This window comes from Stenella coeruleoalba (genome assembly GCF_951394435.1).
Source record: "Stenella coeruleoalba genome assembly, chromosome: 19".
Classification (NCBI taxonomy): domain Eukaryota; kingdom Metazoa; phylum Chordata; class Mammalia; order Artiodactyla; family Delphinidae; genus Stenella; species Stenella coeruleoalba.
In genome coordinates, this window is record NC_137165.1 from 36681267 (window position 1) to 36695448 (window position 14182).

The following is a 14182-nucleotide window of genomic DNA, read 5'->3' on the forward strand; positions in this document are numbered from 1 at the left end:
TAGGTAGACGGGAGCCTGAGTTCAAAGGCACAACCAGGAATCACCACTTTCACTGGGTCAGGGTCAGGGCTCTCTGAGGCAGGCAGGGAGTGGTCCCGAGGAGAACCAAACCCTGATGCAGAGGACCCAGCGTGGGCTGCCTCTTTGGAGACTTCATCTCCCTGAACCTCAGTCTCCACACTAATGGGAGTAATGACAGCATCCCAGCCAGCTCCCCGCAAGGGGGGAGAATGAACAGCAAAGCACCTTGACTCCAATAGGACAACACTGGAGGAAGCAGGTGACTGAGCAAAGGCTGCCGGGACCTTGTTTTGGTTTCATAAACAAGTTCCACTGTGGCAAGAGTCAAGAGGTCTTGGGAGGACCAGGTGACGGCTTTGACCCACAGGGAGATCCGGCCTGGGCTCCTTTCCTTCAGATACGCATGTCCCAGCTGGGCAGAGCCCTCTCCAGGAGACAGTGGGTACCTGTCCTTGCCTGTGTCCTTAGACTATTGACCTCAGACTGCTCGCTAGGACAACGACAGGACACGTCACGCACAACGTGTTCAGAACGGAAATCCTGCCCGTCCCCCCTTCTCCAACCTGCCCACCTTGATGCAGGGCAATGCTTTCCTTCTCCCAGAATCCTCTGAGTCATCCTTTTTTTTTTTTTGCGGTACGCGGGCCTCTCACTGTTGTGGCCTCTCCCGTTGCGGAGCACAGGCTCCGGACGCGCAGGCTCAGCGGCCATGGCTCACGGGCCCAGGCCCGTGAGAGGACAGAAAAACGATAAACATGAGAAATAATTCAATTATATACTATCCTAGAAAGTGATAAGGGCTATGGGGAAAATAGGACAGGCCGGCAGGGATGGGGATGCAGGAGCACGATGGGGCTTACAGTTCCAGTTTTCATTAAGAAGGTCAGGGTGGACCTCCACGAGAAGGTGAGGTCCGAGCACAAGCTTGCAGGTGACCAGGGCACGAGGCACAGCACTGTTGGCTTGAGGCAGGCGCGGGCCTGACATTTGGGAACCACACTGAGGCCAGGAGGCAGGTGGAATGAGAGAGATTTTAGCAAATCCTGTCCACTCTACCTTCAAATTATTAGGCTGAACGATATGAAAGGGCTACATTCAACTCTTTTTAATCTATAAAAAGGCATCTTCATTTGGATCTCCCCGATACATCCGGGATACGACGGCTTCTCTCCACCCCACACTCTCACATGGACTGTGGCGTCGCGCCTTCTCTGGCCTCCCTGCTTCCACGCCCGCAGCTTGCCTAGCGGTCTCCTCCAGCACAGCAGCGGGAGGCAAGTCCTCATGAAACCTAAGCCAGACGTCTTAGTGATGCACCATGTCACTTCTCCGGTTAAAACCTGCCAAGGGCTCCTCATTTCACTCATAGTAAAAGCCAAAGTCTCCAAGGGGGCCTCGAGACCCTCATTATCTGCTCCCCTGTCTCTCTGACCTCAGCTTCCCCGCTCCTCTCTCTCATTCCACCTGCCTCCTGGCCTCAGTGTGGTTCCCAAATGTCAGGCCCGCGCCTGCCTCAAGCCAACAGTGCTGTGCCTCGTGCCCTGGTCACCTGCAAGCTTGTGCTCGGACCTCACCTTCTCGTGGAGGTCCACCCTGACCTTCTTAATGAAAACTGGAACTGTAAGCCCCATCGTGCTCCTGCATCCCCATCCCTGCCGGCCTGTCCTATTTTCCCCATAGCCCTTATCACTTTCTAGGATAGTATATAATTGAATTATTTCTCATGTTTATCGTTTTTCTGTCCTCTCTCACTGGAATATGTGTTCCGTGAGGACGGGTTTGCTCTGCTGACCAGCGTACTCCCCATTGCCTAGAAGAGTTCCTAGCACAGACACAGCACTCCCATGCATTTGTTGAACAAAAGAAAGAAAGAATGAGTGAACAAATAAATGAAAGTCACCCTCCAAAGCCCACTTCTGCAGCTGTATGCCCAGGAACTCGGGATGCTCTCTCTTTGACACCAAGGCATGTGAGGGGCTCTCTGACCCAAACAAAGCTAATTGTAAATGACACAGTTGGTGGAGGTCACTTCCTGGACCCCATGATACTCCCTGCAATCCCACAGAACCCGATGGGTGACCCCTTCTCAAGCCACTGGCCCCCAATTCCCATTCCGAAGAACAGGCAGCGGCACGCTCGGAGGGCCCACAGCTCCTCCCCCACTGCCACCCACACAGTTTCCATGGCAACAACAGCTACCTTAATAACGTGATTAAACAGCTGGATGGGGCTGATAAGGTCTGGCACCCAGAATGGACCACACAGCAGGGGCCCCTTCATAGGCACCAAGACTGAAATCCCTGCAGACCCCAGCAGGGGGCAGGTGGCTGTAAGGACCCCAGAGCTCTCTGCCCCAGCTGGGCCACAGCGCCTTCAGGGACTTCCCAGCCCCTGGGGCCCCAGGCTTGTTGATAGCCTCTGTCACGAGAAGAGTAATGACTTCCTTAATCCTGTGGGGCGGGGAGAAGGGATCAACTGACAAGTTCATTTATCTCAGCTGAAATGGAGGTGCAGAAAGGGCAAGGGCCTGTTCACATGTGCTGCGGCTTTCGGAAGGGCCTGGGGGTGGGGGTGGGGGCAAAAGCCTGGCTCACAGCCTGGCCTGCGCGTCTGCTTCTGAAAGGGGCCTTGCCAGCCATTAGCAGCTTTGCTTATTTGAACACCACTGTGTTCCAAGATTATTATTTAATGTTCACACCAGCTGAGACTCGTGGCTGGAAAGTGACCGGCCCCAGTTCACCTGGGCTGACGCCAGGACTTGAACCCAGGCCGTGTAGCTCCAGATTCCCAGTCCCCGTTAGGGCTCCAACATGACAGCCCACCTTGGAGAGAGAACACATGTGTCCAGATCACCTGAAATATTAAAAATCTTTCGGCCATACAGCCTGCCCTCAAATCACCTCTTTGCTGCAGTTCTTTTCATAGAGCTCAGGGGAAGGGTTGCCATCACGGGGTAACAGACTAGCTGGCGAGCCAGCTAGTGGGAGCTGGCTCACTAGCTGTGGGAGCCACTGGACTAGAAACCTGAGTATCCAGTTAGAAGGAGAAATCCAAGCCAGGGTTAGGCCCCTGTTAGCACCCACCCCCAGCCCAGCACCACCACCTGGCCCCAGCACTGGAAACAGGAACAGCTCCAGGTGGGGCAGGGGAGGGGCCCCATCACACAGCAGTGGCACATCCAAGTCTCACCCCCTCTCTCAGGATCCTGCTGCACCTGTTGCCCCTGGGACAGCCACACCAGGGAGAGGTGGACACAACTCAGGTGCTCTGATCCTGCCTCCTGGGCGGGTCAGCTGGCAGGCCCCGCTGGGATCTCCCTCCCTGGCTGGCCCCACGCTCCAAGACCATTTCCTGGTCAGGGGACCAGCAGGCGGGCTTGGCAAAGTGCCCTCCCAAATGCCACTTCCTTGACTCACTTCCTTTCCTAAGTCTCCAGCCCTCCAGACCAGGTCCAGGGCAGTCGGGGAGCAGTAGGGCTTGGGAGAGGTCAGCCTAAGGCCACAAGGGACAAAATCTTTCTTCCAGAAGCCAGAAGCTCAGAGGCTCAAAGTGGTCTAGCACCAGCTTTGTTGCCCCAGATGGGATGGAGAGAAGGGATTCTAGTGGTCCTGGCCTGGCAGGGAGGACTGGGTTCCTGGTGGGGGTGGGGTTTGGTGTCCAGGAGGCTGAGGGGTGTCTGCCTCCTACCCACCGGCCTAACCTCAGGGGCCCTGCCTCTGCCAGTTTTTTGGTTAGGACCTTTGGATTTCTGAGCCGAGTCAGCCTCCCAGGAACTTCCTGGAGCCCGTCAGATGAAAACTAATTCTGCAAACAGGTCAAGACCTCCCGAGGGCAAACAGCCCCAGGCCCTTCCTCTGTGAACTCTCTTCACCACTGGTGCTGCCCAACTCCATTGCTCAGAACGGAGTAATCCTCCAGGCAGGGGGCAATGAGGTGCAGCAAAGGGACACTTCCAACTTCTTTGTTCTAGAGGCATCTCTGGCTCCATGATGGCTGGGCTGTTTGATCACAGTTCATTCTCTTGCAATTTATTTCCCATGAAACTCCCAAGCATAATCAGAGATGTTGGTATTCCACCCCAAAGTGGGTAGAGGTAAGAGAGAGAGTCAAAGAAAGGATAAGTCACTCACTCAGTACACAGTGTGTGTGTGTGCATGTCCATGGGTCCCCTGGGGCTCCTGCCCTCACATTTAGCTGGGGCTGAGGTGGGTGGATTTAGACACAAATTCCCCAGCAAACAGCTGAAATGGGAGCCCATGGCCCAACAGCCATGCCAGCCCCTTTTTTGTAGGTCTTCCCAAACCTAACACCTCCTTCTAACCTCATATCTCTTTCTCTTTATTCCTCTTCCCAGGAATATCATGACCTGTCACCAACAGAGAGTTTTAAGTTCTCAAATCATTTCACATTCCCTATCTTATTTGATCTCCACAACAGTCTTGTGAGGTAGTTAAGAGATGGGTTATTTCCCCATTTCACAGATGGAAAAACTGAGGCTGTGAAGATGAGCTAGCAAAAAAGCCTTGGTAGGGACTTCCCTCGTGGCGCAGTGGTTAAGAATCCACCTGCCAATGCAGGGGACACGGGTTCAAGCCCTGGTTCAGGAAGATCCCACATGCCGCGGAGCAACTAAGCCCGTGCGCCACAACTACTGAGACTGCGTGCCACAACTACTGAGCCCATGCATCACAACTACTGAGCCTGCACTCTAGAGCCCATGAGCCACGACTACTGAAGCCCGCGCGCCTAGAGCCTGTGTTCCACAACAAGAGAAGACACTGCAATGAGAAGCCTGTGCACCGCAACGAAGAGTAGCCCCCGCTCGCCGCAACTAGAGAAAGCCCACGCACAGCAACGCAGCCAAAAATAAATAAATTAAAAAAAAAAAAAGGCTTGATAGAGTAAACGAGTGGCCCAGAGGGGCCTGAATCATGTCCCCCTCCCCTACCTTTTCACCCTTGGCTCAGGTATCTCCTGGCTTCCCTGAACTACTTCCAACAAGGTGGGTCACCCACAGGCCCCTAAGATAAAAGGTTCAGGGCCAAGTATACCTGAATAATATACAATGAAAAAGAGACGCAAACTAGCACAGCAGCAATGAGTAGCCCTGAACTCCAGGCCTTTGGGGTAACTGAGTTAGAGCTAAAGTTATAGCTCCAGCCTCTGGGCTTCAGACCCTGCCTCCCTTGTTTCAGCTCTGCAAACCCTCAGAGGATGAGCTGGGAACCTTCCTGGTTTCTTCCCACTCCACCTCCAGTCACCAGCCACACTGGGTACAGCCTGGAACAGCTTTCAGGAGCCAAGAAGATAATGTGGAAGATGGAAGGTGCTTAGACGTTGAGGTCGGGAAGAGGAGTGGTCAGTTCCCTTGTCATTTGAGGTATCCACGGTAGACAGTCATCCCTTGGACCTAACATAGCCGAGCCTCCCATGGACCCTGAGGTTCTCCGAGGAGGGACACACAGCTCTTGAGCAACAGGAAGTTCAGGCTCGGGGAGTCCGGAAGCCCAGATGTTCACAGTCAGGCACTGGCAAAGTTGGAGCCATACCTCAGGGTCCTGTTTCCCAGTCCAGCACTCCGTAGCTGATTGTCATGTGACCTTGACAAGTCCATTCCTTCAGTTTCCCCAGCTCTGTGATGAGGGGCAGGGCCAGCTGCTCCAAGCCCCCAAGCTCTGACACTCGATTCCACAGTATCATGGAAGGGTAGAACCAAAGGATCTCTAAGCAGAGAACAGGGAGGGAGTCCTGAGTTCCCCAACTCCCGGTCCCTCGAAGCCTGTCCCTGGACAGTCCTAAGCTCTCAGGGTTAACTGTCCACCCAGGAACAGGGGGCCCTTGCACTTGAGGCTTGGGCACATCTGCCCCCTTAATTTACAAGTCCTGCGCCTGACCACCTCGGACACTGTGACCACGCTGTAGCCACATCAGCCAGGCTCAGGTGGCAGTGAGAGGAAGTCTACTCTTGAGCCAAAGGGACAAACTCTGGACGCTGGCAGCATGTGACCAGGCCAGGCTGGATGACAGACGGGGCTCCTGTGGCGACAAGGGCAGCCTCAGAGAAGTTGCACCATCTCTGATTAACCATTTAGTGACCCAGAGAATAACAGAGATCCCTGGGCTTCCCTGGTGGCGCAGTGGTTGAGAGTCCGCCTGCCGGTGCAGGGGACACGGGTTCGTGCCCTGGTCCGGGAAGATCCCACATGCCGCGGAGCGGCTGGGCCAGTGAGCCATGGCCGCTGGGCCTGCGCGTCCGGAGTCTGTGCTCCGCAACGGGAGAGGCCACAACAGTGAGAGGCCCGCGTACAGCAAAAAAAAAAAAAAAAGAGATCCCCAAAGATATTTTTTACAGGTATTCCATTGCCCCACATTTCAAAAATTCATGTAACCCCCCTCAGTACAGCCCAAACACAGCCCAAGAGTGGGGTTCCTGACTGTATACACACACTTATGTACACACATGGGCACACACACATGCACACACAGCCACACAAGCACCCACCCATGGGTAACACACACTGGGCACACACAACACCAAGCACATATGTACAAATACTTGAAATGGCAAAAAGATGTAGAGATTGGGATTCTGAGGCCCTGGATTTGAGACCAGCCTATGCTGGGCAGCCCCCGGACGATCACCGACAAGCCCCTTGAATCTGAGCTCATCTGTGAAATGGAGACGCACCACCACTTGCCTCCCAGAGCTGCAGTGATGGTCACGGGAGCTGCTGTGAGTAGATTCTGAAGGCTGTAGGAAGCTCTTGCGCTGTCTGCATGGACCGCACTCACTATGCTGGGGGTCTGGACTCAGCAGCCTGAAAAGTAGCCTGATGTCTTAGGAGGGACTTGGCGTGTGCGTGAAAAGGCCTGCTTTTCTATCCCAGCTCTGCGCTCCTCTAACTGGCTGACTTTGAGCAAGTCTCTAGGCCTCGCCTTCCCCATCTGTAAACGGAGAGGGTGGGACCAGGAAATCCTGCTATCCTATACCTGTAAGGGCCTGCCTGCAGAGTGAGGTCTGCCTCTCCTTCCTGAGGCTGGTGCAGTGAGGATCACCTCCTCTCTGGTGGCTCTTGCCCAGAGGAAAGAAGGAACCTCTCCCAAGCAGGCAGGAACCGTTTAAGAAGGGGGAAGCCCAGTGGAGCCAGGCTCCCAAAGCACCTGGTTGACCGGCTGTGGGAGTGGGCATCCAAGTCCTAGTCTACGGGGCAGGCGCTGAAGTATCATCAGGATCTAGTAATGGGGAAATGCCACTTCTGCACCCTGCGGCCAGCCCCAGACAGGGACTGCGGTGAGGCGGCAAGTGCGGGCACCTTCTGAATTCAGGGTGCCACCCACCAAGCCCTCCAGGAGCCTAGTACTTGGCTTTCCCAGGCTCTCCCACGTGGCTGGGGAGGACAGGGCAGGTCCTGAAGGCCACTAGGGACCTGGCTCTGGGCGGCGCCACCAGGCCCCCTCCTGGCATCACATCGCCCCCTCCCCGGGTCTGTCTAAGGGCTCGCCGGTGCGCGCCTTCAGTACCGGGACACCTCCTTACCCAGAACTTGGAGCCGCACAGAGCATCCATGGGGCCGGAGCTCGGCCGCGAGGACAGCGAGCACGGTCTCTACCAGCCCGGGGGACAGACCTAGACCCCGCCCAGAGCCGCCTCCAGCCCCGCCCTCCGCCCCGGCCCGCCCCTCCAAGCCCTTCCCCCAGGCCCTTTGGGTCGAATTGAGACAGCGCCTCTAAGAAACTGCGGTTCCCGGACGGATTTTGGGACAGTGGCGGCGGGCCATTGACACAGTGACAAGCCCTTCGGGTGGCCACTGGGCCGCGCCGGAGAGATGCCCCGGAAAGATGAGGCTGATAGGGCTGGAGCAGGGTCTGTTTACAAGGGACACACCCCGCTTCCCACCGCGCACGACTCTGCGGGGAGTGGGGGGCGGGTGGCCCCCAGGAGTCTAGGGACATGAAAAGGGACTTAGCAAGACTCCCTCCGTGAATAAATCCTTGTCACGTTCATCTCTGAATGTCAGTCTCCCCATCTGTGAAATGGGAAGAGCTGTGTGCCCAGAAAATCCAGAGGCTACCTCTGCCCCACAAGTTGTCCGGGAACTGGCAGACACCAACACAGAAAGTGCGTGTGTGTGTGTGTGTGTGTGTGTGTGTGTGTGTGTGTGTGTACACCTAAGGAGGGGGGATGGGAGGGGGTCCCAGCATCATCCAGATGGTGGCTTCCCATGATCCTCTTAAACTGCTGCCTGCCTGTGGTTCTGTCCCTCCCTGATTTTGTACCTGCTGCTCCAGTACCACTCTCTGCCTCCACTTCCATATCTGTAAAACAGGCATAATCATAGTACCTATGTCACAGGGTTGCTCTGAGGATTGAATGGGAAAGGTACGTAAAGCAGCAGGCGTATCTCCTGGCACATTCAGTAGGCATCCACCTTGCGTTGGTTTCCTCCACTTCAGCCTGGTAAGGGTGGGGGATGGGCAGGTGAGGCCCCAGGAAAGGCCCCACATTAGCACATTCCTCCTGAGACTGAGTCTCCACATCCAGCATCAGTAACACGGCTTTGGGGTCAATGGCCTCCTTCTCCTGCTTGCCACAGCTTGGCCATGCTGGGACCGCTCCCTCCCTCCCTCCATTTTCCACTCCCCCAGTCATCCTCTTTTCCCTAAAGGGATCCCAGAAGCCAGTTCACCACCCCTCTTGAGGTTGAGAAGGAATCCCCCGTTCCTCCGGCACCCCTTCCCCCGGCCCAGCTCTCCTCTGCCCTTGCCTCCCGACCTTGTTCTTGTCTGCAGGGTCTGCCCAGGTGATCCCTTCCCCGCCCTCGTTCTTAAAACAATGCGTTTTCCTGCTTGGCTGCTCAGCAGCCGGTGTGGGTGGGTGCCAGGAAGATAGCACAGAAGCAGAAGCCATCTCCTGTCCCTCTGGGCAGGCAGGAAGTCACCGGAAGGAAGTCTCTTCAGCCATGGGCTATCAGAGCAGAGATCTGAGCCCGGCATGAGGTGGGGGTGGGAGCAGGGTAGACAAGGCTCTCCCTTCCGCAGGCAGTGGACTGGGGGCTTCTCCCCCACCACTGGGCAATCCTCTCAGCCCTTTGTCTGCACCCCTGCCCTCCACTCACCCAGTCTCCCAGCCCCCTCCGTCTCTGAGCCAGACTCTATAGAGCTTTCACACTCTTGTAGCAGTGTGTCTTGGGTTATATTTAGTTGCGAAGAATCTGTCTTCTCTGCCAGTCTGTGAAGTTCCTGAGGGCAAGGATTGACTGAGTCACCTCCAACGCCCCCCCACACTTTGGGGAGAACCTTAGTATACTGTGTGACGAGCCTCTTGATGTCCCTGGGACTCATTTTCTTGAGCAACTTGGACAAGATGCCATCTAAGGTCTCTTCCTGCCCTGCTGATCTAGGCTTCTATGGGGAGCAGCTGGGAATCTTCCACTAACCCTTCCTCGAGTCTGGGGCTAGGACGCTTGGGTCCTGTCTTCAGCATTGTGGCTGCAGCACCTTCCTCTTTGGCCCCAGCCTTCTCATCTTGCTACCGGAGAGCCACGCCCAAGCCTGCGACATTGGGTGGGAACCTCCGAGATCGTGGTGGGAGACCTGGCAATCCTCGCCTCCTCCCGTCTCGTCTCTCTTGAGGCACTCATTGGGAGTTTGTCCTTCCCGGCCCCTCGCGGAATGTGGCCCCTTTCACACAGCCGTTGAATGACAACTACGCTATTCCTAGGACATTACGGTTTTGGTTGTTCTCAACAGAGCAAGAAAAGTGAGGCCCTGAGTTGTCTTATCCTGGCAGAGGCAGGATGAGCTCCGTGTCTCTGAAGGCTGGGCTATCTCCATGCATCCTCAGGGCAGGATGCATTTCCTGTATCCTTAGCTGTTGCACTCATGCCCCGCCCCTCTCAAGACTGCTTGGCGTACTCTCCTCCCTGTGCCTCACCTCCCTTTCTGCACCTGACAAACGCTACTCATTCTTGAGGATTTTACTCAAACCCCCCTCCCCCAAGCCCTCCTTGAACCTCCCCCACCCCAGTCCTGGGCTAGGGGCCCTTCCTCTGCACAGCCCTCCCTCCCTCCCTGTACTCTGTCACTGATTGTCTTGCTTATCTCCCCCAAAAGACTGCAAACCTCTTAAGGATAGGGACCATCTTAAGGACAATCTTGTTTATCACTGTATCCTCAGCACCCAGGACAGTGCCTGGCAAAGTTGGTCTTTAGAAAATGTTTGTTGACTGACTAAACAAGCATCCTGTGTCCTTAGAAGAGGTCATAAGTAGCAAGGCCACTGTAGCATTAGGTACAGTCCCAGCAGTGGGCACTGTCCACTCTGCTTTTGAGTTTTCAGAACAAAGACGTTTCCAGCTTGAGGGTCCTGAGAGGAGCCATAAAGACCTGTGGGTTGGCCGGCAACTGACATCCCCCAGCTTTAATGATCCCAGCCCCATCCTCTCTCCTCGAATGACTGCAGCTCCACACAGGACGCACACAGACTGTGCTGCCTCTCCCCTGCCAGTGAACATCCCCGGGGAACTCAGCATCATGAGTTTCCTGGCAGAAAGATGGAAAGATAAGATAATTGCAAGCTACAGTTTCGAGCAGGAATGACAGCAGAGAGAAGAAAGCAGAGCAAGTGGGGGTCAGGGAGACCCAGGGACAGGAAATGCTGCAAATGGGGAGAGTCAGGTGGGAACTGACAGGACGGGGGAAGGGTGTGGAACAGTGAAGGCTGCTGGCTCTCCCCTCCACTCACCTCCTGGCTCCTTTTACCCCACGGCTCCTTGAAGGTCTGGAGTAGCTCCAAAGCGGCCCCCAGCTCTCAAACGGCAGCTCTCTCCTCTTATGCCGTGGGGCGGGGCCTCTTTCCTCCAGACCCCAGCCTGGTGGGGCCTACATCGGCCCCACCTGTGGCCTCTGCAAGGCTGCCCCCTGCCCCCAATCTGCGCTTTGATCTGATTTGGCAGGTGTGTGAGCACTGGCTGCCGTGCCTGCTTCAGGAGTTTTCAAAGCAAGAAGAATTAATTAGCACCGTGGGCCACGGCCAGCATCTCCCACACCTGGACCAGTTAATTAGCTCCGTGGGCCACGGTCAGCATCTCCCACACCTGGACCAGTGCTAAGACACACAGAATTCTGAAGTTCTTAGCAGAATTCCCTCATCGATGCTTGCTGGAGCAATCACCTCCTTGGCCTGTCTTGCCGTGTCCTCAGAGCAGGGTGCCAGCCCACAACTAAATTCGCTTTTGAGAGGTAATTCCTCTCCTGGCAACCACTGTCCTGGATTAGTCCTGGGTCCACTGGCTGTGGGCTGGGATCACTGGGCACCATGGGCTCAGCACTCCAATGGATGGGATTCCCCACACACAGATGAGTCCTTCACTGGGCTCTGCAAGCCTGTTTCCTTCTACGGGGGCTGCACACAGCACCTGTCTGCAGAAGGTGTCCATCAGTGTTGGTGTCCTCTCCCCGGCTAGGTCCCTCTACAGAAGGGGCACCAGGGTGGCACCAGGTGAAGGTGCCTTGTTGCTGCCACCTGGTGTTTGATGCCCTCACTGCACTGCTGTTGCCAGCTCTCCACCCACCTCCCCCCCCCCACCCCCCACAGGAAAGGTGAGAGGAGGTCATGGGGCACTGGGCTGTGATGGGTGGGGATTAGGGGTGACTATGGAGGCGAAAATGTTTGAAAAGTGAGAGAGGTCTGGGTGGGGCAGGGGAGAGGACAGAAAGAAATAAGGGAGGGGGTGGGAGGAGGAGAAGGAGAGCAGGTGCTTTGAGGTTCAAGGGCAGCATTTTGCCAGGGAAAGATGGTGCCTGGGAAACTTGGTAATTGCAGAGTCAGACTTGGCCATCTCTTGGTCAAGCACCTGGAGCTGAGGGACACCTTCTCTTGTGCTCAAGCCTGTCTCCACACAATATGGGCTCCTCTAAGCCTCCGAGGACACCAAACTGGGAGCTCAGGAGCACATTTCCATGAACACAAATGTGACTGCTTTGGAAAAGTCCTCCTTGGCAAGTCGTTTTGTGATCAGGACTCCTAACACCATGTCCCATTCCTTCCACAATGGAAAAGAGGCTGGGGTAGTGTGAGGCCAGCTGTCTGGCGGTTGGCCAGGTCAAGATTCAAAGCTCAGCTCCACCATTTCCTGGCTGTGTGATCTTGGGCAAAGTCACTTAATCTATCTGAACCCATTGCATCATGGGAAGATGATAGCCGTGGTACTTCCCTTGCTAGGGTATTGTGAGAAATAAGGGAGATACTGCAGACGAGCCTCAGATTTGTTTTTAGCACCTGCTCTGCTCGCTCCGCTTCCTAGTCCCCCCGCCCCCAGATAGACCTTTTCCTGGAGTCTTGAGGTGGAGGAAGCAGAAACAGGCAAGCCCGAGGTGGGGGCCTGCAGCTGTTAACACAGTTCCCTCTGAACCCACAAGGAGGAGGCTGAGAGCAGAAGTGCAGCGTAGATGTTCTTACCTCCAAAAGCCCCCACATCCCTGAAGCTCCCGGCCAGTGCCAGCCCTGTCCTGGAGGCCCTAATCCAAGACCTGCTGCCTCCACCCCAGCCTCCTTCAGATGCCTTCACTCCCCACCGCTGATGTATCCTAGAGCAGAATCAAATAACCATCCAGACAAGCATCATGAGGTTAGTATCCTTGTTATTATTACTACTGTTAATGAGATTATTATTTCCACTTCAAAACCCTTTTAATGAGACACAACAGCTTCCATCATTGATAAAGATTTTACATTTTTGGTGGAGAGGCCGCAATTCTCTCCCCTCAGATATCCACATATCCACTCCTCTGAGGAGTCCTCAGGGCAGAGGGTGGTTGGAAAGTCTGGGGTGGAGGGGAGCGGGTAGCAGCCCAGTTCTCCGGCTTCACCTTGACCCAGAGTCCTCTAACCATTAGACGAAAAAAAAGACCCCAGAGCATCCTCTCCAAATTTCCTACCCTCATTAAGGAATAGACAGCTACAGAACGTTACCAAAATATAAAAGCTTAATCTGCAGACCCAGGTGACACAACTCTAGGAATTTTGTGTAGATTTGCTTTTCTTTCGTTTTTTTTTTTAAGGAAGGCAGTTCCTACTGCACCCTCCCCTCCCCACCCGAGGAGGCCAGAGGAAAAGCTTTCACGCTATTTCACACCCTCAGAGGATAAATCCAGGTGTTTGCTTCAAGGAGCAGTGTCATTTCCGTCCAAAAGAGCAATTAGAAAAACTTTCACCAGCTTAGAAAATACTGGGTGGGACAAAATTTCCGGGGCCAACCATCCAGTAGCCTCCCCCAACTTCCCCAGGATCCCAGGTTCAGATGGGGGCTGTGGGGGAGGGCTTCCAAACCCAAGCTGCCTTTGAGGTTTCAAGCGTCCTGGGGTTTGAAGGTGCTGGGGGTAAGGGGGTAAGGGTGTTCAAGGGGGTGGGGTTGAGGTGGATGTTTGGGGGTAGCTGGCAGGGACAGACTGGATGAGTCTGTGGTTGGTGCCCTTGGCACCAGGGTTTCAGACAAAAGAATATTGCCCATGGTAGCCCAGAAAGGAGGTTCTGGGCTGTGCCGCTGGCCCCTCCTCCTCTCCCCTTCCTCCCCTCTGCCTGCTGGGCTGCCTTCGCCCCCTCCCTCCTCTGGGAGCTCCCACTGGGCAGGCAGCAGCAGACCGTGTAAACTCCTTGATGGTGCTCATTCATCACCCCCCAGGGGGCCAGCTCCCCACTCCAGTAGCCTGGCTGCCCCACCCTATCAACTCCACTGGGAGGTCCTGGCCCTGGCCCCCTCCATCTCAGCAGGGAGCAGCTCGCTGTTTATATAGCTGAATCCCTTTGGCAGCCTTGATGGGGCAGTGCCCGCAGTGCCAGTACCGGTCAGTGCCCCCCGCCCTCCTCACGTCACCCGGGCTGAAGCCTGAGGAAGGGAAACCCAGAAGCATTTGCCTCCTTCCCTGCACCTCACAAAACCCCATTGCCGCAGCTGACGCGCCTCCCCCAGCCTCAGTCGGCCCCATTAACCAAAACAGCTTCATTATGCCCATTTCCAGCTTTCGCCGTGGGGCTGATAGCTGTCAGCAGAAATAAGAGTTAATCTGGAATCACTCACATTCGCAGAGCTGCCTGGCTAAGGGGAAGAGATAAACCTTTGACAGAAGCAGGAGTACACTCTGCTCATCTCCTCCCTTACCC

At 55.4% G+C, this 14182-nt stretch overlaps 1 protein-coding gene across 1 annotated transcript in view; it reads right to left on the bottom strand.

Moving 5' to 3' along the window:
* The window catches only part of ABCC3 (ATP binding cassette subfamily C member 3), a 43508-nt gene extending 35905 nt beyond the window's left edge, over positions 1-7603 (bottom strand). Inside the window, exon 1 of the mRNA XM_079904338.1 lies at positions 7559-7603. Within this exon, the coding sequence (XP_079760464.1) occupies positions 7559-7588 (30 nt within the window). The 5' untranslated portion in view covers positions 7589-7603. The remainder of the gene's footprint in view (positions 1-7558) is intronic.
* Between the last annotated feature and the right edge of the window lie 6579 nt (positions 7604-14182).